Source organism: Scleropages formosus, chromosome 8, assembly GCF_900964775.1.
Source record: "Scleropages formosus chromosome 8, fSclFor1.1, whole genome shotgun sequence".
NCBI lineage: Eukaryota > Metazoa > Chordata > Actinopteri > Osteoglossiformes > Osteoglossidae > Scleropages > Scleropages formosus.
The window spans coordinates 1,179,837-1,193,814 of NC_041813.1; the positions used below are offsets into that span (position 1 = coordinate 1,179,837).

General features: G+C 43.1%; 1 protein-coding gene across 3 annotated transcripts in view; it reads left to right on the forward strand.

Annotated features, from left to right (window-relative positions):
* Nucleotides 1-13,978, forward strand: part of adgra1b (adhesion G protein-coupled receptor A1b) — a 131,276-nt gene that overhangs the window by 87,059 nt on the left and 30,239 nt on the right. For 2 of the 3 annotated variants that reach the window (XM_029254380.1, XM_029254378.1), the window contains 2 exons: nt 7,411-7,618; nt 8,425-8,633. In XM_029254380.1, the coding sequence (XP_029110213.1) occupies nt 7,411-7,618; nt 8,425-8,633 (417 nt within the window). Of the gene's footprint in view, nt 1-7,410; nt 7,619-8,424; nt 8,634-9,364; nt 9,382-13,978 lie in introns of those variants that run through there. The other variant, XM_029254379.1, reaches the window with a different exon arrangement.

A 13,978-nucleotide genomic window follows, 5' to 3' on the forward strand; every position in this document is an offset into this window, starting at 1 on the left:
TTTATTTGGGAAGTGGATTGTGGGAGCAGTCAAACTTGTCTAATGGATGTTGATTTAATTAAATGGAAAAATAGAAAATGCAGTTTCTGTATAGAATATTAATATTCCTAATTGCACTTCTCTGTTGCTCTTAATGAGCGGTGAAAAATTGTTAAATTTGTTACTAAATGGACTGGCTGAGGGTGGAGTCTTGTATATAGCTGGCCTCGGGGTAAACATGGGAGTGGAGATGAGTGGAGAAGGAGCAAGACTTAAGAAGACTGGTGTCATGACTCATATTTTAAGTAGTGCAAGTATTTTGAACCTGGTTCACACTTTAAAAAAAACTTGTGTGCTGGTGGATCCCATTGAAATAATTTATTTTGTCTCCACATTTCCTTGCGTCTTTACCTCAGTACATGGCTGATCTTGTCACAGTGAGATGGAATCCCAGTTTTGTGGTTTTCTCATGGTTGCAGCTCTGATTTTTTAATAATTACTTGTGATACATATTCTTATACTGCCCTTTTACTCTTCTGGGATGATTTCTATAGCCTGTGTTGTTGCTCATAAAGTTTTGTCATCAGGCAACAAAATTTGAAGGAATTTTCATTCAGCTACAAAGCTTATAATTTGTAAACCCTTGATTTGTTTTCCCCTGAAGTTAGAACATCAGTTTTAAAAAATATATTAAAAAAATCATCAGTAGTGTCTTGCAACAATGTAATATTTCGTCTAGATAAACTTTTGAATGTTGTTACCTTTTCATACCGATTCCAGTGTTTTGGATGTTCTTATTTTATTCATTAATGTTCAAATTATATTTTACTGTATAAATGTGAAAGCTATTTTGCTGGTTGCCATTTTACTTTATATATTTTAAAACATAAAACTTTTATTGGAAGAAAAAAAGTTTCGTCTCAGTTCGCTGCTAAATCTCTTCTGCAGGAGCAGTTTATTTTATTTTCTTGGTAAAATCTGCTCTGAAACTCAGACTGGCATCGTCTAGGAGAGGCAGCAGGTTGGCATGGCAACTGTGTTCCCTGTTTTAATTCCACTTGGTGAGTAATAGTAACAAGACGACAGTGATGCTCAATTGATCTAGGACCTTTATGGCAGTCACACTTGTGCAATTATTATTTTATAGCTGTAAAACAGGTGAATTGCGCTGTGGCCAGAATTTGTTGTAATTGTATCTTCATTCAGCAGACGGCAGCGTTTATTTATTTGATTGACAGAGATTGTTACTGATAGAGTTATTTTGTTGGATTTGATACAGACTAATGGAAACTACTAAGCTTCACTGCAAAATCCTGGCAGTGTGTACCAGCCAGTTGTAATGTACTGTATATTAAACCTTGGTTAGGTGCTGTTCTGCTACTTATGTAGCTAAGCTGTTGAATTTTATCTACATATATCATTTGGATCGGACGCACAATGGTGCGGCAAGTACAGCTCGTGCTGTACAGTTTTTAGGCTCTGAGTTCGGATGTGGGTTCCAATCCAGGTCACCGTGTCTGCATGGCTTCCCCTGGGTGTTCCAGTTTCCTCCTGCATCCCAAAGAGCTGTACTTCAAGTGGCTTGGTGACTCTAACTTGCCCTTAGTGTGTGTATATTTGGATGAGTGACTGTCTTTTTTCCCTATGATGGACTGATGTGCCATCCAGGGTGTACCCTGCCTCACACGCTGGGCTTCCAGGGCAGGCTCCAATTCACCATGACCCTAGTATGGACAAGCAGTTATTGATAATGAATGGATGGATGTACTGTTGACTCTTTGGTATGTGGTTTGATAGGTTTAAGTGGGCTATGAATGATGCAGTTTGTTCTGCTTCCAGAGTTGGTTAGGAAGTTGGCATCTAGGCTGTCATTCAGAGAGTGATGTTTTTAAATGCTTCACATTTGGCTTTTACAGCTATGTGGCACTGAGAGAAGATGGGTCTGTGGTACCCTCTCTGATTCCGGTGTGCGTGTAGTTTAATCAAGCTGTGTGGATGGCACAGTGACAGGCCACAGATGCAGTTGTCATCAATTCAGGCATCTCCAGAACACCTCAATGTCTGCAGCTAAATGAGAAGTGAGACAGCTAACATTAAGCCCAGTGTTTCCAGACCAGGAAACTGCTTACCGAGGTAATGCACAGCCAAGAGGTGATTATCGTTTCTAAGGCTACAGCATGCCAAACTTTGGGGGTGGGAGGATGACAATCGCCATAAAAACAACATGGATTCTAAACGGTGTGCAGAATGCTGCACACGATAAACTGGCAGCCTGATGACCACTGTGGTGATCTGCTTCTCAGTGCCCTGCTGGAAGCTTCTGTCCCCATCCAAAGTGCAGTGCCAAGTGTGATGTATCATTTCATTGGAACTGCCACTTACTGTGCTGATCAAAGCTGATACTGTCTCTCTCTCTCTCTCTCTCTCACACACACACACACACACTAGCATTCAAAAGTCTGGAATCACCCAAAAATCTTCATGTTTTTTAAAGAATTAGTACTTTTTTTTACCAAGATACCATTAAATTGATTTAAAAAATATATATATATGTATATATAGCCAAGTCATCGTTAATAATATTACAAATGACTATTACTGCTTGAAATGACTGATTTGTAATTTGAGATAAAAACATAATACTTGTTCATAAGCACTACACATAAAAAATATACGCATGTTTATATATATGTACAAATCGCAGTACAAATACACGTTTTCCAGGTGGATCTACGATGCCTGTAATGTGTATGCCTGAGTGAACGAGTGTGTAATAACCCTGTGATATACTGACACCTTGTCCAGGGTGTACCCTCCCTCTGGACCACTGTGACCCTACTTTGGACAATTGGCTGTAAGACATGGAAGGAAAGAATGAATAAATCATGAAATGGAACAAACAATGCTTTACTGTGATGCTTCACGTGTTAATAAAGCCCATCCTAGTGGCACTGCAGACATTGCTGCTGAGGCATATTTCCGATAGAGCTTTAGGCATTTTCCCTGAGAGCTTCAGCATAACTTTCGATAGTGGCGTATAGAAATATGGGAAAGGCATTTAAGCTCTGAGAGAAAGGCACCGTGACATAGCTTCATAGTAAAGACACGTTTGTGAGATTTAAGTTGATGAAAATCAGTATCCTATTAAGTGTGATCCATTGCACTAACTATTAAGCTTCATACTGTATCTGTAAAAAAACTGAAGCTCTTAGGTTTATGTACAAGCAGCTTATAAAAGTTGTGACAGGGTTAATAGAAATTTGCCCTCTGTCAATTCATGGTAAGGTTGCTGAGGATGCTGTAATTGTGAGGTGGCCTCTGTAGATTCAGGACCTGCTGGCTCTAAAACTTGCCGCTGTCACACAAGGCAAAGATTGGGCTCCATTGTCAGCGGAGGGATGAGTCCTAAACGGCTCGGAACTGTCGAGGGCGGCAGCGAAAGAGAAAGCAGGAGACGGGCGAATGATTTCAGCAAAACCTGTCCTCAAAGTGTCAGTGCATTTCTCTTTTTCCCTCTCTGGTGGTTACAGTGACATATGACATGAGAATAAGAGGCAAAGTTTAAGGGATGCAATTAATGTGTTAAGAGACACTACAGATAAGCACCAAAAGGCTATTTGTCATTTGTGTGATCAAACTTGCTTCTTTGTTCATCAAGGTTCTCGAGTACCAATATGTTCAGAAAGCTGAAGACTCCAGAACTTGAACAGATAACCTTTAATATACATACTGTACTTTAATTCAGTTAAATAATAATTCATGTAACTCATGATGCAAACCTCCTGTGAGTCAAACTAGTTCATTAATTTAATGTTCAACCCATGTAACTGACACAAGGGAATCTGTGTGTTCCTCACATCCTTATTTTTTGGTACTCAAGGTGTACTTAGTATCTTATTGCAGAGATGCTGCACCATACCATTACATGGCACATACTGTCTGGGAGGAACTTCCCTCAGGATCATTCATTCCTTCCTCTAACAATGGCTCCAGACTCTCTTACTAGAAGAGATCATAAACTGGTTTTGGCACAACTAGAAACAACCTTAATTGATTGATGCTGGCTGCCACCTCATCAACTTTTAGTGAAAACACTGACTACACACTATTTTGGCTGTTATGTTTTCGTAAAAATCCTCAGCAAGGCTCAGCAGAGCTGAAAGTCAGTAAATAAATTCAAGAATCTAATTCTGATTTAATTTATGCTTTTTTTAAGTGGTGGCTGGCAAGGGCCTTGTGGATGAAGCCTAGATTTGCTTTTATTATAATTTATTTCCTTATTGGGGAATATTGCCACCAGCGATTAAGCAACTCTGTTTAAATACCTTTCTCAAAGGTACAGCAGTAGGGTCCTTACCAGAATGTTGACCACTAGCATTTGGGCACAAGTCCAGGTCCTTCACCACTACCAATGTGTATCCCTCTTCCCTTTGTTTCACATGATGTCAGAAAGATTTGAGCCAAACTCCAATATATTATATTAAGTATTTTAATAAATCAAGCAGCAGTGCTTTGCTTGTTGGTTGCAAAATTTTGTTATGTTTGTATGTTTATCTTTATTATGTTTCACATCTTATGTTCAGTGTTTAAACTGGCAGATCACTTTCAAATTTTGGATTTTGATTGCAGTTACAATTATTTGGTATTTCTTATTACAATTTTATTCAGTTTTTTTCAGTATGCAGACTATTTTATGCTGTCAATATATTCTCTGTACTTTAAAATAATAGTAATTTTAGTGTTGATGCAGCAGTTGCCACTAGTATGGAGAGTTCATGACAGTTTCTTTATATAGTATATGGATAAACATAAACACTAGTTATATACCAAAAACACTAGTGTTTGTTTCCGCAAGAGTTTCGGGGTGTGCTGCTCTGAGACACCTTTCAGTCAGCAGCATATTTGAAGAAAAAAAAAAAGTGCCGACACTATGATACTGCTCACAACTATGCTGCAATAGCATCAGTTTTCATTATTAATTTGTGGCTTAACTGGTGCTTTAGTGCAAAGAGACTTACAGTAGACCTGTTTCACCCACTTGCACAGCTGATGGGTTTTTTTTTTTTTTTTTTTTTTTCACTGGAGCAGTTTAGGGTAAGAACCGTACTGAAAAGTAAATAGTGGGTAGCTGGACTTAAACCACAGACTTTACACCTCTGTACCATTAACAGCTGCATTACCTTCTGACTATTCATGTTCAGAAAAACTATATAAAGGCTTCATGGTGGCAGCTCCTGGTGCCTTTGCATTTGAAGGTTACTGGTTCAAATCTCACCTGCTGCTGCAGTACCCTTGAGCAAGGTACTTACCCTAAATTGCTCCAGTGAGATCAGCCAGCTGTATAAATGGTTCAGTAGTTGTTGGTAGCTTAACAATCAATGTATGTTGCTTTGGAGAAGAGTGTCAGTTAGATGAATCAATGTAAGATTATCTAAACGCCATATTGGTAGATGTCTTTCATTATATATTCTGTAAAACTCCTCTTATTGTTTCAAGGTTCTTCTCATTGAACACCTAGAGTATCCAAATACCATTTGCTGCTGAATTGCTGATTTTGCTCACCTGTGTACACAAGGGGTCCTATAAAACATTAACAGCACACTCTTGGAGTTCCATGGAGTTCCCCAGCAGAGCTTCCGGGAATCATTTCACACATGAACTGTACATCTGAATGCAGGGCAGCTAGACAAGATCTCGGCCATCAGTGCCAACTCCACAGGTGTACACTTCAGGGCTTCTCTAACCCTTATCTTATCCTGAGAATGGCTTGTGTCTGACACAGCTTTACCTTTGAACCTTGACTGCGTCCCCAGTGTGACCAATGTAAGCGTAAACACAGACCACACAAAGATGATGTAACACCGTGATGATCTGTCTTCTGGTTATAGTAGTTGCTTTTACATTTACATTTATTCCTTTAGCTGATGCTCTTCTCCAAAGCGACTTACAACTTTAGGTTACCTACAATTATTCACTCAGTTAAACAGCTGGGTAATCACTAATTGCTGAGTTGTGTTGTTGTAAATTAAATATGGCAATATATCCACTCATCCCTAAGAGAAATGTAAATGTGGTCCACTTACATCTTAACTTGTGAAGTGGCTGGTCAGAGGAACACTGGAACCGTTTTATAGCACATGGAGTTAGTTGTGTTATTATAGATCACCTTTATTCTATAGGTACAAAAATCAAATTTTGCAAAAATGTTTCCATATTTTTTATGTAATTAAAGGGTGTTATGTTGACATAGTGGATAGTGATGTGCCTTACAGCTCCTTGACTGAGGGTTTAGACGTGTGTTTGAATCCAGTTCAGCCTGTAGTAGGAATTTGGAGTTTCCGTGTTCTGTCCATGTTCATCCTATACTGGATTTCCCTTGGGTGCTCTGGTTTCCCTGCACAGTCCAAAGACACATGTTTCAGGAAAACTGATGGCTAAATTGTGTGCAACATGTGTACGCGTGAGTGAATGAGTTTGTGTTAGTGTTGCGCTACGGACTGCTGTTCCTTTCCGGTTTACCCCACCTCATGCCTTATGTTTCCAGGATAGGGTCTAGACCACCACACCCCTGCAGAGCAACCAGTTGATGAACAGAAAGCAGAAATGGTCTTTTATGGCGTTTATAAAGAAAATGCAGTATGATGCACCCTATGATATGTGATATTGTGGAAGTCACCAATAAATACAAACGCATTTCTATGTATATATATATATATTATATATATATTATGTATGGGGAGGGGGGATCCCACTGTACCTGCTATATCTGTATGGCTGGAAGACGCACCTAATGGGCACATATAATTAGCGTCGTATAGCGGGTGTCTGCGCGCAAATACACAACTCAACTGTAGACATACAGTATATTACAAAATTCGTATTAAAAGACCTAAAGGGGGGTCGGGGGGGGGGGTTCTTTATGGCCGTCTAATGTCATTTTGCGGTAATTTCTGTGGACTGTTTGTTGTAACGGGGGGTGGGGGGTGGGGGTTAATGTGCCTTGTTTTACTGAGCTATGCACGAGAAAGGGAGCCGGTAGGTTGTCTCTTTAAATGAGCGCTGCAGTGTGGATGTGCACCCCCCCCCCGCAACCCCCAACCCCCCAACCCCCTCCCTGGGGCAGAAGTGGTACGAACCATCTCCTCCTCTGCAGCAGGGAGCAGAGAACCCATACACACATCACACACACACACATCACACACACACACATTACACACACACACACACACACGCAGAGCGAATTAACCACATCTCCATGATTCTTAGCGCTCTCTTATTTGTGGTAGATCCCAGTGTGTGGAAAGTGAGGTAACTTTTTACATTTTGTTCTGCAGCAAGAGTTAAAATGAAAGATTGAGCGCAGCGCTTGTGAATGATACTTTTTTTCAATTGATCTATTATTTTCCCCCTCTTTTTTTATTCCGTCTGCAGAACACGGTGGCGGTCGCCTCTATCCAGCTCCCCCTGCCTGCTGCTCTGAGCCCCCCTGCGTTGCAATCTGTTGATAACTCCACTTGCAAGCTGCAGTTTATTGTCTTTCGAAATGGGAAACTCTTTCCTTGCACTGGGAATTCGTCAAATCTTGCAGATGATGGGAAACGTAGGAGTGTTTCCACACCAGTTGCTTTCACAAAATTAGGTAAGACGCAACGAGCCGCTTTCCCCCCTTTTCTGTCCTTTCCTTTCGTGATCATCTTCGTGACGCCCGTGGACGAGACACTTGCGCAGAACTTGTCCACGGGAATCGCAGGCACGCGCCGCAGACATGATGCACGCGTGTCACTTCTGCGCGGCTTTGCCTAAAATCACCTGTTTTCCAGTGTCTCTGACGCAGGAAGAAGCCGCATATGCACAGTATTCACACTGCAGCTGTGGTGAATGTTACCGCGTTCCAGCCAGGTGGTGGAAATAGAAATAGAAAAAGAAATAGAAATAATATCGCTATATATATATATATATATATATATGTCATATGATATGTTTATGATGTGCATTGCTTTTTTCTCTCTGCTGCCTTTTCTTTTGTTGCGCTTTTCTGCCCCGCGCCGCTCGCAGCTCTTGCGGCTTTTAACGTCTCACAAAGGACGTCATTGTGTTGCTCATCAGATACATGTGGTAGTCAAGGTTACGGTGCCTCTAATCTGCGACGTCGCGTGCCGGGGAATGTTGCTGCGATCGCGTCACACAAAATCTCGCACGGACGAACCTGCGGGGCTCTTTTTTTGGATGGGTGGGGGGGCTGTTTGTTTTTCCGCCTTATTCTTAATGCAACAAATGACATCAGGGTGCTTTCTGATCGTGCGGATGTTTTTACTGCATGGGTTGCAAGAGAAGTCTGCCGAATACATGTCTGTAACTGTGCGGGCTGCACGCAGACGCGCGAGCGCGCACCCGCGTGGGTCTTCCACGTCCTTCCCTCGTTGACTCCGCGCGCCGCTCCTGCAGATGGGTGCCGCCTCGGGAGCCTCTCCCAGTCCATCACCATCGCTCTGAGGCACTTCGCGCTGGGTGTGGACCCCGCCGCAGCCCACTGGGATTTTGACCTTCTGGATGGACACGGGGGCTGGAGGGCAGAGAGCTGCCACATAACGGGCTCCGCGCGCGACGCCACCACCATCCAGTGCACGCGCCACAGCAACTTCGCAGTGCTGATGGTGAGTACTTACAAAGTGGGGTTGGGGGGTTTGTGGTGGCAAAAGCATCACCTCCTAGGTCTCCTTTAATCGATGTCCCCGAGTGAAGCGTGATGTGCATTTCCAAGCAAAGTTCTTTTTTTCAGTAGTGTCGCTTCGATTTATTGTTTTTTTTTTTTTGCGTGATGTTACAGATGGTGTGACGTGGCGTTGGTGTGTGTGCGTGTGTGCGCGTGTGTGGAAAGTACGGCTAATGAGCGGCACTGGGCGCTCTTCTCCTCCTTCTGTGCGCCCGAAGCAGAGCCGCGTCTGCAGCCGACCGCTCATCTGTCCGTTAGATCCAGCGGGTCGAACCGCGATCTCCCTCACACACCCACCCACCCACCCACTCGCCACCCACTCGCCACCCACTCACTGGCCACCTTGCAGCGCGTGCGGCACTCACATCGGTGTCCACGGGAGCGCGATGCGCTCCGCAGCGGCTCCGTCCTCTGCCTTTTCCTCCATCTGGGACGTGTGATCGGAGCGCGCGTCCCTCGCACCGCTTCGTCCCCTCATTCATTGAATCACTGTGCGCCACTCCTCCTCTGCTTCGTGCTGCATCTACCCTCAGCCTCTTTTCCTATCGTTGATGTAGTCGGTTCTGTTCTGGATGGATGGTACCGACAGAATGAGGATTGATTCTGGTCTCGGTCGCGCTTCGTCGCTGCTGGAGCGTCCGGAGACGCGCTGGATATTCACCGAGCGCCTCGACATGCCGGACTGGGAGGTCTGATCCGCTCCTCGTCCTCTCCTCCTCTCCTCCTCTCCTCCTCTCTTCGCACACCTGCATCTGCACACATGATGTACATGTCTATCTGCGTGTGCGCTGTGTCCGTGGACGTGTCCGTGGACGTGCTGTGTCTCGTGCCGCTTCTTTCTTTCTTTGTTGCTCCCCGAAATGTGTCTTGCCACCTGTGTTCGAGCTCGAGGTGTGGGAGCGACGCGGCGCGGCGCTGTGGAAGTGTGAGCTCGCGTGGGGTGAATACCAATGTGCGGCTGTCGGCTGCGGCTGCGGGCTCTGCGTGGGGCTCCGCGCCTCTTCCGCTCTCCGCTGTCCAGTCGGAACCGCTTCTCGTTCGTGCCGCGTCGCGTGTCCGAAGATGGAGCTGTTCCGTCAGCGGGAAGCCCACGGCGGATTCGCGATTTCAACTTCTTCTTCTTCTTGTGGCCGGGAGAGAGGTTCGGAGCGTCGCGTGCCGCGGTGGAGCGTGACGATTCCCCCGTCGTCCACGCGACCCTGGATCGTGCGTTTGCGTGCGCGTGTGTATCTGTGCGTTTACCATGATACCCGCAGTTCTCGCTGCGGTGCCTCCCATCAGGATCATTATTATTTACCCACTCGTGGCGTCGTATTTCCCTCCATGCTGTCATTTTATAGTCACAAGCCCCCCCCCCCCCCCAACACGCGGGCAGCCATGACCTGTTGCATAATGTGTAGAGCAAGATGAGGAAGTTTTAAGGGTTTGCTTTTCCTCCCCACACCCTGAGTCATCATGAGGAGATGAGGAGAAGTGCCTTTGTCATGCAAGATCTGCCCAAGGAGAGCGAATGTGAGCAGGACTGAATTTTACAAGGTACAGCACAATTATAGGTCCCTTCTTCCAGTTCCTTTCAATTTTCAGTAATAACTCTTATTTGGGAGGTCAGCAGGTAGTGCAGTGTTTAGGGCTGTCCTGTTGCAAAATCATGGTCCTGGGTTCGAATCCTACTTCCGCTGTTACATCCTTGATCGACGCACTTACCTTGATAAAGTAAGAATACTCTCCTGCATAAATGGGTAAATCAGTGCAAAGTTCATTATGTAATACTGTTTGTGGGCAAAGGTGTCGGCTACATGAAGACGAGTAATTTCTAAGTGATGTGCGACCACTCAGGCCTTATGCAGTGGCAACCTGGACCCTCTTCACTTCCACAGGTCAGCTTTGCGGGGGTGTCCTGCAGCAGTACACCTCCACTGGTTTCAAATACAGAATTTCATTTTACAGATCACTTTGCAACACTTTGGTGTCTTGGTTTCTGTTGCCAAGTCGAGAATCTTTTCCACATGAGTGACGTCCAATAGCTAGAATCAGTTTAATAATGTTATGCCTTCGAAGTGAGCTAAAATACATGGTTGATTTAGACAGACACAGATGAAATACAAGGTAGCATGGGAAAATATTCACAGGGACCTATAAAGAATCTTTGAAATACATTCCTGTTGTCACTTGCAGTGATTAAGGATTTCATTCACGATTTATGAGCGCCTGGAGATAATGAGTCTACAAATAGTGTGACAGTACGGTACAGTTGTGCCTAAGGATTTACGTTAAGAAATGAGATGGAATGTTAACTGCATTTTGCCGGTGTACATTTGACAAGGCTTTTCTGGCCTTTTCTGGCCTCAAAGATTTGTTAAGACCGGTGATCCTTATGACTATCAGGGTGACAGGAGAGCTTTTAACATGTGATAACTTAAATGTGGAGAAAGGCCATTTCTCAGTCAAATCTAGAGTTTTCATTGTACCCCGAACATGCTTCTGAAGGGCTTTGTGTTAGCATTTTGTAGCAAAGCCTGTCAGCTTACTGAGAAGTGACATGAACATGCCCTGTATCTACAAACTGCTGCTTTAATGGTCTGTTGTACTATCACTGAACTTTGATTTGTACTCTTATAGTATAGTGTGCATATAACAAACATAGAGTATTTCATCAGCCTTAAAGATTGAAACACTTTGTGTCTGACTGTGTGAATAATTACTGTTATACTGCTTGGTCACACAGCAGCCTCTCGGGAGTCTCGCTGTGGGTTTAGTGTTTAGTCCCTGACTCTGCTGTCCAGCCTTATTGCACACACACACACACACACACACACACACACACACACACACACACAGAAGCTGCTTGTCTCAAGCAGGGTTGCAGCAAGCCGGAGCCTGACTCGGCAACACAGGGTGCAGTGCTGGAGGGGAAGGGGACACACCCAGGACAGGACGCCAGTCTGTCACAAGGCACACCAAGCAGGGCTTGAACTCCAGACCCGCCAGAAGGCAGGACCCAGCCAAACCTGCTGCGCCACCACACCCCCCGGCCCTTATTGCGTGCCTCTTTATTTCGTCATTGTTATTTGACTTTAACATACATTAGTTACTAGCTTTAGAGAAAACTAACAAAACAGATGGTATGATGCGTGTTTCTTATGCCTTATTACGGATAAATAAGTTACGGATGTCCTTATTTTCTCAGATGAATCCTTTTGTTCATTTTATTCTGTGGTTCTATTTATTTTGTTATCAATGACTTCTTGAAGTGGAGCTCATTTTACGGATATCATAATGATGACACATTTATTTATTTAGCTGATGTTTTTCTACAAAGTGACTTACAATTTCTTACCCATTGACACAGCTGGAGAAATTTTACGGAAATAACTCAGAGTAAGTCCCTTGATCAAGGGTATTACAGCTGGAGGTTGAACCTCTGATCTTTAGGTCTAAAGGCACCAGCTGTCCCCTAATTGACTGTGTTCGCACTTTACTGTTAAAAATACCACCTCAGTTGGGAAAATAATGAAATATTATGGGTGTCTTACTAGATGTTTGAAGAGCAGGAATTCTTCTTTTTTCCAGTCATCAGAAAATGGGGGAGAACTTTTTTCCCCAAAATGTTTCCCAGCTCCAACTGGAGCAAAAGTAGCATAGCTGATTTCCCCGTATTGAACATGTGTGCATGGTTTTGAAGGGTGCATGCACACATTTCTAACAAAAATCACAAAATATATGCGTGAGACACATTATGGATTTCCACTCAGACTAGCAGAGGTGGTTAGCTTTGTTATCATTTTAACAATCAATTTAATCAATTGATTGCAAAATCCATTTAACTCTTAAAGTGTGTTTGATCAATAATGTCCTACCAGTTACACTTCACTAGGATGTGTTTGGCTCCATATACTGGTTAAGCTTGTAAATGCTGTGTTAGCTGGCATTGACTGTGGAACACACTCTTGATACTGCTACTGTAATTTGTCAATTTTTCTTTTAAATTTATGGTATTCAGCTGTACAAAGGGGCTATTAAGGGTGAATGTGAGAGGCACCAGGTAGTGTAGTGATGAAAGTTTTTGCCTTGTGAGCTGAAGGCTTCACATTTCAATTCCTGCTTCCTCTGAACTGCCATTGCTCTTCTCTCTGAATTTCTATACTGCTTTATACTGTATGTCAGTATAAAATTTTAAGCAGCTTATTGTAAGTCACCTTTGATAAATGTTTCAGCTTAAAATAACAATAATACTATGGCTTTATACTGGTGCAACAGTTGCTGATACAGATTGCAGTAATGATTTAAGGTTAATGTGATGAAAGGCACCAGCAGTACAATAAAAGGCTGAAATGTCTTATTTTCACTGTGCTTGAAGTACTGCACTGTGCTGATTTTGACCCTGTATGGCAGCAAGACTGAATTTGCTTTCCTGCTGTTTGACAAAACTTGGGCTGTGCCATTGCATCTAACCATGTAATTAAAACACACCAGGGCATTGCATCGTAAACCTTTTTTCTTTTTGTTTTTTTTTTTTGTTCATTGCCGCTTTGATTGTTGTGGTTTTTTGTTGTGTCATCATAACTGCACTCCCCAACCCAGTAAAATACTTTGGCACAACTTCAGAAAGGAGGCCATTTTTGGCACAGTATGCTGCCACCAGGCGTATTTTAAAAGGCAGTGAAAATAGCCCAAAAGCAGGCGAGCACAGATCAGTACGGAACAGTAAAGGCTAATGAATAAGTGGTATAAGTGCCCAGTAGGGCTTCATGAAAACAGCAGGAAGTCTAGTAGCATAGTTAAGGACAAGGGCTCGTAACTTGAACGTTGCTGTGAAATGTCCAGGAGGGACCTAGTTGTAATGGCCTTGAGTGGGGCACTTAACTTGAATTTCTACTGGCAAATATCAAATAATATTTGCCAGATGTCAAATATTTTGTCAGTTAATAATAAAAACAATAACAATAACAGAATTCAAACTGTCTGGAGGTTAGAGGAACTGTTTTCTTATATCAGCACCACAAACAGATCGACTTGGCTAGCTTTGGATTTCCATGCATCTCTTAATACGATGCCTCTTTTAAAAACTTAAAGTTTGTTGACTTACGAAGCTTTCAGACTGTAGCAGTTTTTATTACTAATTTTTTATTAATTATTTTATGGATAGAATCATGTCATTGGACAAATAATACTGGTATGTTTATCTCTTACTTCATGCAAATCAATATGCAAATATTGAACAGCTGTTAATGATGCCACCCCATATTGGTCGTCATTTCCAGACTGAATCATTAGATTGTTATGCTG